The sequence below is a fragment of the Vulpes lagopus genome, chromosome 2 (genome assembly GCF_018345385.1).
Source record: "Vulpes lagopus strain Blue_001 chromosome 2, ASM1834538v1, whole genome shotgun sequence".
In the NCBI taxonomy this organism is placed as follows: Eukaryota; Metazoa; Chordata; class Mammalia; order Carnivora; family Canidae; genus Vulpes; species Vulpes lagopus.
The window spans coordinates 16,682,230-16,697,335 of NC_054825.1; the positions used below are offsets into that span (position 1 = coordinate 16,682,230).

The 15,106-nt window shown below is 47.4% G+C and overlaps 1 protein-coding gene across 8 annotated transcripts in view; it reads left to right on the forward strand.

The window, feature by feature from the left end:
• The window catches only part of LOC121479714 (nebulin related anchoring protein), a 69,883-nt gene that overhangs the window by 30,642 nt on the left and 24,135 nt on the right, over positions 1-15,106 (forward strand). For all 8 annotated transcript variants that reach the window (XM_041735473.1, XM_041735516.1, XM_041735508.1 and 5 more), the window contains 10 exons: positions 675-872; positions 1,456-1,560; positions 3,976-4,074; positions 5,122-5,226; positions 6,380-6,487; positions 7,957-8,268; positions 9,470-9,574; positions 12,341-12,439; positions 14,053-14,157; positions 14,876-14,983. In XM_041735473.1, the coding sequence (XP_041591407.1) occupies positions 675-872; positions 1,456-1,560; positions 3,976-4,074; positions 5,122-5,226; positions 6,380-6,487; positions 7,957-8,268; positions 9,470-9,574; positions 12,341-12,439; positions 14,053-14,157; positions 14,876-14,983 (1,344 nt within the window). The remainder of the gene's footprint in view (positions 1-674; positions 873-1,455; positions 1,561-3,975; positions 4,075-5,121; positions 5,227-6,379; positions 6,488-7,956; positions 8,269-9,469; positions 9,575-12,340; positions 12,440-14,052; positions 14,158-14,875; positions 14,984-15,106) is intronic.

The window sequence follows — 15,106 nt, forward strand, 5'->3', positions numbered from 1 at the left end:
CCATCAAACCACCATCACCACCACCATCACCACATATTCACTATTATCCACCATCATAATTAACACCACTGTCACCACCACCATCACCATCACTACAACCATTAACAATATCTCCACCATCACCATCATTACTGCCATCATCACGGTCACCACTATCACCATCACCACCATCATCATTGCCATCCTTATTGTGAACATTTATCAAGTGTTTGCTATATGCCAGTCCTCACAATAAGCAGGTTTCAGCTATTTTGCTTACTTATCACAATAGTCTCCTAAGGAACATGAGCCCTTAAAGAGGTGATGTAACTTTCCAGAGATTATCCAGGTGGCAAAGTATAGATCAGGTTTGAACTCAGGCGTATTTGACTCTGGAGACCAGGCTTTGTTATTCTGTCTACAGAAATCTTGGGTAGAGCATCTCCTCCTGAAGCAGCCATATAAAAAGACTTAGTATTGGTGAGAGGCATTTCTCCTAGAGACAAAGTAGTGTGAAACTGGAGATCCCTAGCACTGCTACCTTACAGAGCCGGAAATTGGGTCATACCTGACAGATGAATGGCATTGCCAATTCCTCATGAAATCCTGGGCTTCCTTCCTGTGCTTTAAATCACTTCTAAAGTGATTAAAGTAAAGTCAGACTTCAAGTAATGGGCCTTGTTGATACATTCAAGGTTGAATACAAGAAAGGCTTTGAAGAGAGCAAGACCCACTTTCACTTACCCATGGATATGGTGCACATCAAGCATGCTAAGAAGGCCCAAGCTCTGGCCAGCGACCTGGACTACAGGAAAAAGCTGCATGAATACACTGTACTGCCTGAAGATATGAAGACTCAGTGGGCCAAGAAAGCCTATGGGCTCCAGAGCGAGGTGAGCCCCCACCCATTGCTGGTTCTCCCCATGCACCTCTTGCAGTTGGGTACAGTGACATTTTGAGGGTGATTTGGAACCTGTGCATAAATCTATTACATAACTTAGAGGGCTAGGAAGAACTGCTGAGAGGTGCCAGGCCCAGGGAGGATGGAGAACAGGTATGGAGGTAGAGCTACAGATACAGTCAAAACAATGAAGGCTCGACATTGGAGGACTGGGACTCCGAGCTATTGCAGGAGTCAAGATGTGCTGGTAATGGCGATGAGCAAAGAGGAAGCAAGTTTTGAAGATGGTGAGTGAATCTTGGAAATTTAGCAGGTTGGTAGATAAGATTTTTGGTCAAAAAGTCTGAAAAACCCTCTTTGTGGTAAGGTGGTGGTGTTTCAGCACTAAGCCAGAACATGCTCTGCTGGTTACCAGCTGGGCCCAGTGTCTTCACCCCCAAGTAGAGTCCCCCCTGATTTTAATGGGGCAGGTGGGCAGTTCTTTCAGAAAAACAAATGCAAGAGCAAGGGTGACCCATGACCTTTGCTCCGTCTGCATCCCTGGGTCCGATTACAGCTTGGGTTTTCCCTTGCAGCTGCAGTACAAGGCCGACCTAGCATGGATGAAAGGAGTCGGGTGGCTGACGGAGGGGAGTCTCAATTTGGAACAGGCCAAGAAGGCTGGCCAGCTGGCCAGCGAGGTAAGCTGAGCTTGGGCCCAGGCTTCTAGTGGTTCTCAGCCCATGAGCCCCCAAGAGCCATCTTTTCCTCGGATAATGCCTCCCCAAGCCCCACACTTGTTTTGAGCCTGACTTCAAGGAGTACTTCATCTTGCACCTGTTGTGCATACTGATTAGTCTTTCACACCCTTACACATCCCAGGCAGGTTGTCTGTGAGAGCCTACCGGTTTACGCAGAGTAGCAGTGGCATCCAAAGAATAATTTAGACGGGTGGTCAGACACAGTCCCTGAGCACATGGGAAAATGTGTCTGCCACGCTCCCGAATCCGAGAGCCTGATGCTCAGAGGTCAGCAGTCTCACAACACCTACACCTTAAATTCGCAGTAGACTTCGGACGAGACACTTGAGCTTTCTGATCCTCTTTCCTCTCGGGTAAAACAGAGAATGTGAGAGAGTCCCTGTGGCTCTAAGCCTGTGCTTCTCTTTACACCATGCGAAGCTGGCTTTGGCAGCAGGCAGACGAGGACTTTTGAAGGGCATTTCATTTGGAAGTGTGACTATTTCAGGAACTCTGTTTGGGATCTTCAAGGGGAATTCTTGTTTCAGGACCAGGAGGGCTGAGTCGGCATATCTCTTGCAAATGGTACTAATAGTGATAATCTATCTGACATTTATGGGCTGACAATAATTACACAATTGTTGCTGTCCTTGATTGACTGTACTAAGTACATTTACTTATGTAGGGCTCACATACATGTCGGGCTTACAATGCCCTATATGAGTAGACACTATTACTACCCTATTCATATCCTCATTTCAATGAGGAAAGAGAGACCAAGAGTCCCATTTTGAGTGGGTAGCAGAGCTGGGATCTGTCCCCATTGTGTGCAGGCCAATGCCCCTGCTCCTGACCCTGACGTGGTATTGCATCTCCAAAGCACATTTTGTAAATTATTCTTATTTTTCCATTGTCCATCCTTTTCTCCACACTGAAGGTTAGAATATAGACACAAAGAAGGTAGAGAAAAGCAAATAATGTTTTAGGGTTCCTATGACAGAGCTTCTTTTCAGGCCTGCTAAGCTCCAGGTGGAGGCAACCAAGCCCCACTTGTCTTGGATAAAGGTTTGGAGAGGAGATGCAATCAGCTGACCCTCATCCTTAGGAATTCCCATCCCCATCTGACATCTTGTGCCCACGAATCTTTAAGCTCTTCAGGGGCCAGGAAGATAGCATCCTGTTTTATATTTCTATGGTGTCTGTACAGGCTGGATTCTTGGCTCCTCACTGAGTTCTTATGGCTTGACCAATGCAGGGTCTGGAATGATTGGGAATTTCCAACCATGGGAGGGTAATGTGACTTCCTTCAATTATGTGGTGAAGGAGTTTTCCCATCCCACCTACTGGATCTAGAGAGGAAGATTACAAGTCTCCTTGGAATATTTTCCCTAGGATTTTTTTTTTCCTGAAGGAGGAAATTTGGATGCTTCAATATTCCAAACTCTATTTTGGGTTCACTTGGTATCTGTGACCCTCTTGCTGACGGCCCTGGGGTTTTGGTCCTCTCTGCTCTCCCCACCACAGGAAGCTTTCGCTTCAGTCAGCCATCCTCAGCTGGCGCCTTTCCCATCAGCTTTGGCACCTCCATTGGAAAAGCAGCTAGCCTCCGGGAAGGACAAGAAGTCCCTGCAGGGAGACAGAATTAGCACATTTGAAATTTGGCCAGTTCCTTGGTGGCTGTGAGATGGGGACACCAGGAGGGCAAGACCTCAGTGATCTGGAACATTAAGAAACTGTGAAGGTGAATCCCACCTGACGGCCAGCCTCCTCCTGTCCCTGACTCCTGGCATCTCCTCTCCTTAGAGCATTGAGGCTCCTTGGATGATCATGACAGCACCATGCATGATGGTGATGGCTAATGGGAACACTCACTGTGTCCAAGGATGCTGCTCATGGGAAGCAGAGCACGAGAGGCTCTGCTCTACGCCACAGTGGGACAGCTGCTATTTTTTGCCACCATTGTGGCCAGAGTGGCTCAGATGATTAAGTGATGCACCCAGGGTCACGAAACTGGAAAGAGGCAGAAGCAAGATTTGGCCTCAGTCTTCCTGGTTGTAAAGCCCAAGTCCCCTCCACCTCTCTTCCCTGTGCCAGATATCGATTTGTAAAATGGTTACATCCCAGGGCACAAGGCAACATATAGGATTTGGGGAGGGGAGAGATTCAGGTCCTCATTCAGGGGCAGCAGCTAAGAGAAGCTCACCAGAGCAGGTGGTCTCAGGTCTGTGTGGGCCCTACTACGCTGCAGACCCCACTGGAGCACTTCCCCCCAGAGGATGGTTGAGTGGCTAAAGCGTGCGTGTGGATATAAGCACCAGTGTGGCAGTGGGGACAGCCAAATCCTAATGCCACAGTGTTCCTTTTCTTTGGAAACAGAAAAACTACAGGCAGAGGGTGGATGAGCTGAAGTTCACCAGTGTGACCGACAGCTCCCAGATGGAGCACGCCAAGAAGAGCCAGGAGCTGCAGAGCGGGGTGAGTCCTGAATGGCCCTTTCCCCATCATGCTGCTGTGTCATGGGCTGGGCATCCCGGGACAACAGCAGATGCTGCCCAGGCACGATCCAGGAACCAGGGAGCTTTCCAGCCCACTGGCTTTCCCCAGGGCCTCCAGGCTGTCTGTGGGAACTGGACCCCCTCTTTCCCTGCCTCCTTCACATCCCTTCTCTACTGGTTGTGATGGACAGATACATTCTTTTCGGCTTTCTGGATTGCCCACTCCCTTCTTTTTTTCTCCCTCTCCTATCTCTTCATCAAAGACTCCATAATTATGCAGCCAGTAGAGAATTATTTTTGAGAAGGGTGACTTAGGCTCCAATCTGAGTGGCACGACAATGAAACAGCACGTACTTTATTGACACGTCAGCATTCAGCACGCTTGACACATCTGTACCGAGCAGGTGCTAGAGTTGGATCTTCCTGGCCTTCTTTCCTAAAGGTCTGGGTACCTTGCCAGAAAGGGTGCCATCAACAGAGCTCAGAGTCAGCAGATAGCCACTGTTTGGGGGGTGAGAGGGAAGGGGAGAGAGAGCAGAGTGGTAAGATTTCCGCAAAGCAGATGTTCACTGATGCTGTCTTTTGGGTCATGGCTCACTTTCCAGGTTGTCAGTACCTGTGAATGCATTGGGATTGATGATGGGGGTGCGGGAGGTGGAGCTGCTTCTTATTTTTCTCATTTGGGGAGTCTGTGCTCATCTGAGCCTGCTCAGGGTTATTTCCTGTGGCCAAGGATAGCATAGATGGAGCAGCTTGGGAAGGTTGATGCCTTCTTGAGGGAGAATTGTGAAGACAGAGACCTGGGAGGTGTTCTCAGGTCAGTCCCCTGGCCACATTCTTCTCTCAGTCAACCCTCCCGCTGTAAGCCTCCTTTACTGTGTTCTGCTGGCCAATGTCTGGTCTGGGTAGTTTTGTAATGGACTTCCTGTGCAAGCCACAGAAGTGCCAAGCAGATCTGAAGACACATCAGTGATGCCACCCACCCCATCCTGCCACCTGCTCCTGACCCAGTGCTCTCTCCTAACAGGTGGCCTACAAGGCAGGAAATGAGCAGTCTGTCCATCAGTACAGCATCAGCAAAGATGAACCTCTCTTCTTACAGGCCCGAGCCAATGCCGCCAATCTCAGTGAGGTACGGCAAGAGGGAGTGGGAAGCTGTAGGCTCTGCTTCCTCATGTAGGCGCCTGGGCAACAAAACCCACCCACCATATTGGTGTGTCAACTGGGGGTCCACGCATCTGGTCATTGTAAATAGCTCGTCTAGCAGAACTTGTTCCTGGCTAGTGTTTTAGGGGGAGGGAAGGATCACCTTTCATAGTAACGAGCTGGTGAGACACTTGAACCACTGACTATATAACAGGGTAGAAGGCATTGGTTATTCTAGGGAGGCAGTTAGAACAGCATTAGAGTATTGGTAGGAGGAAGTGAATATTCATTCCAAACTGCTTGGATTTGATTCTTGGGTCTACCACTTATTAGATGTGTGGCCTTGGACAGATTCTTTGTTCAGTTGCCCCATTGGTAAAATCAGGGGAACACTACTAGTCCCTGTCTCACTGGGTTGTCACCAGGTTTCAATGAGCTCATCTACAGAAAGCACTGGAAGGAGTGTGTGCAATGTAGCTGTTACTCTCTTAGGCACAAAAACATGCAGGGTCTCAACTTCCTCTTCTCTCTTTTCCAGGAGGGGCCTTCCTTAGCTCTCCCACTCAGCTCCCAGGTCTTTGGAGTCCTGGTCTGAGTAATAGGTAGAGGGAAGAACTGTAAGGAGCAACAGAGGCTAAATTGATTCACATACAGAGAAAGAAAGGGAGACTCACAGAAGGGACTTGAAATCTGCAGGTGGGGGCAGGACAGGAAATGGGGCAGGAAGGACAGACAGACCCAGGTGGTCTAGAGGCTGAGGGTGGAGGACCAAGGAATGTAGTAGCTTTAAATGCAGTAGCAGCTGGGCTAGGCTGGGTGTGTGGGCAGACGTGGGGAACAGACCTTTCAGACATCTGCTGTGCGTTTTGCACTGTTATTCGACGGCTGACATGTGTTTGAGACCTCCATGAAGACTCCTAGTATTTTTCACGGTCTCTGGAGTTCGAATTCTGCTTCTTTTGGCTGAAGTCCTGTGTTTCCTGAGGCCCTGAGGCAGGAAAAGTGAGGTCTGGTGGTATTCAGGCTACCAGGTTGCTGTGGAGGGACACAATGAGTGTTTGCCTCCACAAGAGAGCATCACAGAAGCTAGGGAAGCTCTCCCACAGGAAGGTGATCTCTTCTCTCCTACATCTCCTCAGAAACTGTATAAGAGCAGCTGGGAAAACCAGAAGGCAAAAGGTTTTGAGCTGCGTCTGGACTCCTTGGGCTTCCTGGCAGCCAAAGCCAACAGGGACCTGGCGAGCGAGGTGAGTCAGTGTTCAACTTGTACAGCATGGCCACGAATCCTGCCCTTATCCATCTGGGAGAGTCAGAAGGATCTGTGCAGGTCCTTGGTCTCTCTGAGCCTCAGCGTCCAATCTGTGAAGTGGGGGGACCGATGGCCACTTTGCAATGAGGTAGCCACTTGAGTGCCGAGCACACTGCTTGCCACACGTTGGCTTTCGGTAGGTGAGGAAGCTTTACTACTAGTAGTAGCATGACTAGTAATCTAAATGGCTTATTTGACAGACAGACTGATGCCCAGAGACATTCCAGGACTAAAGATGCTGTGACCTGTCCGTGACTAAGAGTACAAGGCTCTGGTATCAGATGGGCCTTGGATAAAATCCTCACTCCGTCCCCTATTAGCATTGTGGCTCTGGGAAGCTTGTGTAACCTTTCACAATCTCTATTAAGTCATTGGTAATTCGGCGGTTGCAAAGCGATTAGGAGGAAGTGAAAAAATTGACGAGTAGCAAGCTTCTGCAGTCCAGTGCCAGCTGTTGGGAGTGTGATGTGAGATAGAAAGCGTAGGCCAGAACGTTGGGCCACGTCCACTCACTCCACCAAGACGGTCTGGCTTCCACAATATATGCACACACACAAATATATTTCTTTCTATAAATATACGGAGATATCAGCTGAATTAAACAGTGGCTTGGTGATGCACTTGATGTACCTTCTGACAGAAGCTCCTTATCTCCTCATCTGGTGAAGAGCTCACAAACCAGCACTGGTCAGCACTGGTCAGCAGACGCACTTTGAGGGGCCTGGTTTGTGTTCCATACATGGTGCCAGGTGTTGATCCTGTTGTCAGTTGGCACAGCGGAGAGGAGAGCCCGGGTCTCCTGATGATGTTGAAAAAGATACCACATGCTGGCGTCCTGTTACAGTTTTTAAAGCATTTCCGTATTTATTTTTTTCTTCTGATCCCCATTCCTCTCGGCCTCACGTCTTTTTCCAAGCCAGTATGCTCCCTTGTGCTTTCCATACTCCTACATACTGATGATTTGAGCCCCTTTCTCAGACAGCAATTGTATTTTGGCCATCCTGCATCTCTTTTTTTTCGTGACTACTTTTTGCTTATGAGGTCTTCACTGTTCCCAGGAAGGCATTTATATGGCTTTCATGAAAGCAATGGGCCACTTAAAAATAAATCCAGAAAAAATGGGGTTGAGTGATACAGACAAGAGACGGAATGTCACCAAGAACTTGGGAAAAGATAGTTGCATAGATGAGCATTCGGTTTAGCTCTAAGCTGACTGGCAGCTGAGGTGAAAAGGGAAATAAGGAGTAAGGTTTTATTTCACTGTTTGATGATAGGAGGTAAACTCTTGACAGTAATTCTAGTAACATTCTGTCCTATGGCTTTGTTTGAACTTTCCTGCCTTTGGTTGGAAAGTGAACGATGCCTTTAGGAGATGCGAATGTACCCTGCCCTCTTCCTCCGGTTTAGGTGAAGTACAAGGAAGATTACGAGAGGTCCCGAGGTAAGCTCATTGGAGCGAAGGATGCCCAGGGGGATTCACAAATGAGCCACTCGCTGCAAATGTCCAAGCTGCAGAGTGAACTCGAGTACAAGAAGGGGTTCGAGGACACCAGATCCCAGTGCCACGTCTCCCTGGACATGATCCACCTTGTGCATGCCCGCAAGGCTCAGCATTTAGCCACAGACATAGGCTACAAGACGGCATCTCATCAGTTCACCGCTTTGCCCACCGACATGAAGGTGGAATGGGCCAAGAAGGCATATGGTTTACAGAGTGAGGTAAGCTCCGTGTGTGCACGTGTGCATGTGTGCTAGCATCCCCGCGACGGTTTGCCCAAGCCCCCACTGCCCCCACACAATATTTTACACATCGAGATACCTGTTTCTGGATCCCAGGGGGGACGCATCTTAGTGTTCTGGGCAGTTCAAATTTTATTCAAACTCTGCCCACTTCAGACTCTCTACCACCACCCAGAAAAATCACAAACCGACTTTCTTCTCCTTGGAATTTGTTCCATCTATATTTTCCCCGTTTCCTTTACTGCAGGGGTGGCAGGGGGTGGGGCGGTGTATTTGTGACATTCTGAACTGTGGCCTGTTCTGGGAGAGCATCTCCCATCCTCCTTCCAACCTTAGCAGTCCCTTTTCAGAAGGAGCAGCACGCTCACCTGAGCGCCCTCTCCCCTTTCTCCCTGTATGCCCCACCTGGCTCAGTTTCCCCCTCCGCCTTCAGTTGACGCTTGTACAAGAAAGTGGGTGAGCTGCAAAGGCAAGAAAGTGGGTGAGCTGCAAAGGCAAAGGCGGGTCAGCTGTGGCCAGGCTGTTCCACATGGGGGGGTGGGGTTGGGAGGGCAGTGTAGACCCATCCTTCCTGATCGAGCTGTTTGCGGATAGATGGGTGATACGTTAGTTTCCAAGAAGTGTCCATTTAAATGGCTTTCCATGAAAACGACTCCTTCAAGGGCAAGTAAAGAAAGGAGACATCCCTCACCCCCTCCCTGCCCAGCACCTAGGAGGTGCATGGGGAGGAATCGGGCTCTCGGTGGGAAGCCTTGGCTGTCTTGTGAAATTCCCTCAAATAGCTCCCCACCTGGGTTCTGTTGTGAATTCTCATTTTCTTCTCCCCTGCTTGTCATTTTAAACAAGAAAACGGGGGAAGCAGACAATGAGGACGCTCCTCTTGCCGAGGTAGACGCGCGTCCCTAATGAGGGACCAGGTGGATGGGCCCAGCCCGCTCCAGCCCTGGTGCTGCTGGGCGGGGCTTCACGCCACCGGCAGCGGGACGCTCCAATTACAGGGGAAATTAATTGACATTTTGGAGCTCTACCTGTGACTGTACAGGAACGGATAAGACAAAAGTGGCATCTAATTTGACTCAGCTGGCACCAAGGCGACATCTGGGCGCCGTTAATAGCGCTTTAAATGTCTGCGCACCAACAATGGCCTGCCTTTTTTTTTTCTCTCTCTCTCCTTTGTCAGAACCAATACAGGGCAGATGTGAAGTGGATGAAAGGCACGGGCTGGGTCGCCACCGGGTCATTAAATGTGGAGCAGGCGAAGAAGGCAGGAGAACTCATTAGCGAGGTGAGATTTCCTGACAGCGTGCAACAGGCCTGGCTGCACTAGGCGTGTGGCATTTCTGTATAAAATTAAAATAATTTCCACTCAAAAGGCAAAGGAAAAAGGCAAAGCTACATGAAAGGCCTGGAAACCCAGACTAGGGCTGGTAATTAGAGGGAGACTGCATACCAAACACACACCAGTAGGGGCCCATAGAGCCCTGGCAAAAACAAAGTGGGTGACAAATGATATTATGAATAGTAATGACAATCCAAAAGAGCTCAATTGCTACCCACCAACTTACCTTTTTAATGAAGCAACAAGGGAGAGATGATGAAAAGATACATTTATTGCACCCAGAAAGCTCTTTTGTGACTTTATGCACATTATCTCCCTCTCTCTTTCTGCCACAGTGTAAACAGTTTTTGAATATTCACGTGGTGTGGGGCACGTGGCTCGGGCCTCTCCTGTTGAGGGTGTCTCACTTCTATTTAAATCTCACTCCTGTCTACTTGCAGCCACCCTAGCTGGACCCTAAGGCATCACGGTGTGTTAAAAAGAGCATTCTGCTCACACTTTAGGAGAGTTTCATTAAACGGGTCATTGAAAGACTAGATCAGAGTTCCTCAATCTCAGAACTATTGACATTTTGAAAACTCTTGGATGGAGGGGCTGCTGTCCTGAGTCTTGAGGGATGTTTGGCAGCACCCCTGACCTCTACCTTCTAGATGCCAGTAGCACCCCCCTCCAGTTGTGACAACTAAAAATGTCTCCGGATCCTGCCAAAAGGTGGAGAGCCACTGGTCTAGGTACACCAGGGAGCTGTCCTTGCCTCATGCTCACACAGAGGCTGCGCATCCTCCAACAACTCACATCCCCCTCTGTTCATACATATCTGCTCAGAAGGCAAGTGAGAAATTTTTTAGTTGCCTTCAGAGTAACCTGGTCTTTCTAGACTTTTCTAGGTGGGGTGGAAACCACCAGGCTGTAGCCCCAGAAGATTGTAGCCTTAGTTATAAACCTCCTGGGACACTGTTGTGAGAAGATTTTCTTACTGAATGCGTGGACAAAACAGAAAGAAACACCTAAGTTGGTTTTTCCAACACACTTGCCCAGTGTTGATGTTTTCTCACAGGAGAATAGTTAACCTGACATGTCACATAGCTGTTTCCAAAAGTGGGATCACTCTGACTGGCTTAACTTTTAGGAATCTTAGTTAACACACAAGGCTCAGAAATTCCTGGGGGCTCAGTGGCTTTATGCCTTATGTAGTTCAGTCTGATTGAGGAAAAGGTCCTTTTAAAAGGATGATTTTGAGAAACTTGCAGGGGCAAACATCTAGGTTTGAGGACTCATGATCCTAAACTCTCATTGGGCCCACCCATAAAAGATGTGAAAAATAAATTATACACACAATTTAGACTTCAAGATGATTCCTTCATCTAAGTTTGGCATCCAAGGGATCTTTCTAGAACTATTTATCCCATGGTGGGCTTAATTTTCCACCTCATTTTACAAACCTCCTCAGCAAATTTGCTTATCTTCTATGCTTCACACCAGTTCTCCAACTTCAGTAAGGCAAGAAAATCTTTCAACAACTTTCCCCAATCGTCTCACTTCAGTTTGGCACATTTCCAGTTTAGCATCAAATTGGCTGACCTCTTAATTTTCAGACAGAATGCCACAACACACTATTGAAAGAGACACAAATGCATACATGCCTGTCACTTAAAGCAGGAGCCAGCAAATATTTTTTTTTTTCTTTTTTGTCATGGACCAGATAGTAAATATCGGGTTTCTGTTGCAGCTTTGTGGGCCACACGTTTCTATTGCAGCTCCTCAACTTTGCCACTGCAGCATGAAAACAACTGTAGGTTACCACGTAAATGAATGAACACGGCTGTGTTCCAATAAAACTTTATTTATAAAAACAGGGGACAGAACAGAGATGGCTGCATTTTGAACCGTGTCTTCTTTAAACAATGCAACCTACAAAAATTGAACCTGATAAATGAGGAAGTGCTCATAAAATAATTATTCGATTTGAGGAAAGATACGCTTCGTAATTCCATTAAGATAGCAACTGTTCTAGTCTCCTGGAAATGTATTTGGATTAAAAAAAAAACAGGAATTAATTTAAGCATGACTTTTAGAATCAGAATTGGTATCTAGGTCTTTGCCAACATTTGAATTCTTTGTAATTCTTTTTTTCCCCCACTTTCAAAATGTATGATCTCTCCTTTCAATAATAGCACTCTTCTTCTAGTTATTGTGACATTTTAAAGAATTCTTGCTTATGTTAACTAAACCGGGCTCCAAAGTGACTGAATAGTTATATCACTGACTGTTAAATGCAGGGCTTTTGACCGTGATAATCTCTGCCACGTCCTTTTGGGGAAGGAAAACAGGAAGCTTAGTTGATAAATGTAACTTCCTTCTTGCTTGGGAGACCCAAACTAAGATATGTAAACAACTCTGACACAGTATTTGAAGCCTATAAAAAGAATCCTTTCCTAAGTGTGCATCCCCCAGTATTTTACTGGTATAACCTAATTTTGCGATGTTTTCTTTGCACCAGGTAGAAATACTTTAATGTTAATTGACATGAGGTTATTCTTAAATTGAAACAAATATTAACCTGAAGGCACCTAGGATATAAAGATGGAGGAAGCCGAATAATAATTATGTTCACAAATTCACTCTAATCTCAAGCAACCTATGATTTTCCCTTTCAAATGGCATGAAAGAGCAGCACAAAATTCACAGCTTTGATCTTTTTCTGCTCAACAGAAGAAGTACCGTCAGCATCCAGATGCTTTGAAGTTTACCAGTATTAAAGACACTCCGGAGATGGTCCAGGCCAGAATTAGTTATACCCAAGCAGTGGATGTAAGTGATAATATATATACATTATGACTCTAAGAGTGGGCTCTTCTTTCAACACTGCGATTGAAGCTGAGGGGTTCTTGCCTTGCTCCTTCTGTTGTTCTAAGGATGAAGGAACTTCTCGTCCTTTTGCCGAGGCACACCTTAGCGGGGGTGCTTCCTCATTAGGATGCAAATGGGGTGTTAGTGCTCTTCGGATGCCAAGTGGGGCTCCGCCACCCCGCCGCCCCCATGCTCTCATGTCTTCCCATTTGCATGTCTTCAAGATTTGTCCGTGGTGGGGCCTCCCCCTCCTTTTTGTTTTAAAGTGTTGTTTTCAGAATTGGAACTTTTAGGGCAAAAATTCTTGGTAATTGGAAGACTCAGCCCTGCCAGGGCTCCTTGGGACCCAAGGGCAGGAATTCTTGCTCTCTGAATTCCCCCCAAAGACTTTGAAAATGATTTGGGTCTTGTGTACATTAGACTAACTTTGAAGTCATTTTCCATATTCCCTTTATAATGTGAAACTGAGATCTGGCCTTTTGCCCTCACGGCACAGCGTGCGTTGGAGACTAAATTGAACGATGAGATCCCATAAAAACTCACGTTAGGACATGGATTAACTCCGTTTGGCTGATTCTACTGAGAGAGGCCCACAGATCTTTGTACAGGGCAGTCACGCCTTATAAATATCTTCAAACCATTCAACTTGCCATGAAGAAAATTTCCAAATCTTGACTGGGGCGGGGGGTGGAGGTGGGGTTCAAAATTATCTCTCTTGTTTCCTGATTGAATAAATTATTCTAGTTGTGCCTGATTCAACAGGCGTTTGGAAATGTCCCGAGTGCCTGTCAGAATAGTTATGGGATGATTTACACACTTACGGGTTTCGGGATTTATAATTTCTTGATGAGTGGCCCATCAGAAGCAAATTGAATTCTGAGAAACACAGATGGTCAAACCAAGAACTTTCCTAGGAAGGAAAACACCTGCTTCTTCCTTACCCTAACCAACTCTAGGGGGCACTGCTGTGATACGCAGAAACTTGGACACACTAATAAGATTTAGGATGGAAAAGCCCGGTTTAGAAACTTTCTCTGGTGGCCGATGCCAACTTCATGTGTCATCACTACGAGGATGTCATGAACCCAGATCAGAGTTCCGGGTGACTAGCACCCCAGACCCACCGAGTAGACACTGATTAGCACAAGAATTCTCGAGATGGGGGAAGGCAACAGGGATTGAAGTAGATCTGGGGCAAACCTCACCGGTGGAAGAGCCATCTCTCATGCCTCTGAGTTTTGATGCCCTCTCAGGGTTTACAGTTAATAATAAAATTACTAAGTGTTAACTAGACCTCGTTTTCCTAACTGACACCCATGTCAGCAGATACTACAAGTGGAATATTCGCTGAGAGGCAAGTTTCAGCCTGTCATGTTCTGAGCTGGGAATAGGACTACGGAGGGAATGAAGTACATGTCACTGTGCTGGCTGTGAGATCTAGGTAGAGGTGCTCAGGATCCTGTCTCTACGGGGAGGTGGGAGCCACCCCATCCTTGTCTCCTGGAGTGTGACTTGGCTGATGGCTACATGGAGGAGCCTCCTGGGTCTAATACAAAACCTTTCTTCATCCACAGAGGTTATACAGGGAACAAGGAGAAAATATAAAGCATCATTACACTCAGACAGCCGACCTCCCTGAAGTCCTGCTGGCCAAGCTGAATGCTATGAATATCAGTGAGGTGAGGCTGTTGGGAGGGGCACTGGTTTTAATTAGAGGAGATCAGGGGACCTGGGCAGTGCACAACAGCCTGTGCTCACAAGCAGCCTGTACTCCGAAGGTCCTGGAGCTCAGTCTAATGCTCCACTGTCACCATCTTGAAATTTGTAATATTTTTGAATAGGGGACCCCACATTTTCATTTGCATAGAGCTCTGCAGATTAGGTAGGCAGTCCTGCGGAAGAGTCAAGCTCATTTACAAGAATGAGACGGGGAAAACTGCCTTTGTACAGGGGCGTTTGTGCTGCGGGGCTGAAATATGGGAGCACCAGAATATAGGTGAGGGTATCCAGGGGCTATGCCAAGGAGAGATCTTGATCAGCAACTCCCCCCCTTTCCTGTTCTTCGATAGAGAAAGTTGAGTTCTCTTCATGTTATGCAAACAGCTCTGCACACTCCGCCTCATCCCTGCTTCTTCCACTCAGCTTGCTGCTCAGAAGAAATCTGGGTCTCTCTGACTCCAAAGAGTCCTCCCCAGAAGGCTCTCCCTCCTATAGGTGGGCGCCAGGCAGGATCCAACTCTTGGTTTTTGCTAAGACACAGTGATTTCAAACTCCCACTGGGGGTGAGGCAGGGTGGGGAGAAAACCCAACAACACGGTAGATCGCCATCTCAGCAAAGGCAATTTCAGAACCACCAGGTCACGTGAAGGTCTTTATTTGTCCACATCTTCCCAACAGACACGTTATAAGGAATCCTGGAGCAAACTTCGGGACGGTGGCTATAAACTGAGGTTGGATGCCATTCCGTTCCAGGCAGCAAAGGCTTCTGGCGAAATCATAAGTGATGTGAGCATCCACCTCCATTACTGTGTCAATGTTTAATACTAACCAATTTTTACTCCTTTTGCCCCTAACCCCTGCCTTCTTCTTTTGCCTGTGGATACCATCCTCTGCTTTCCCAAATGACTG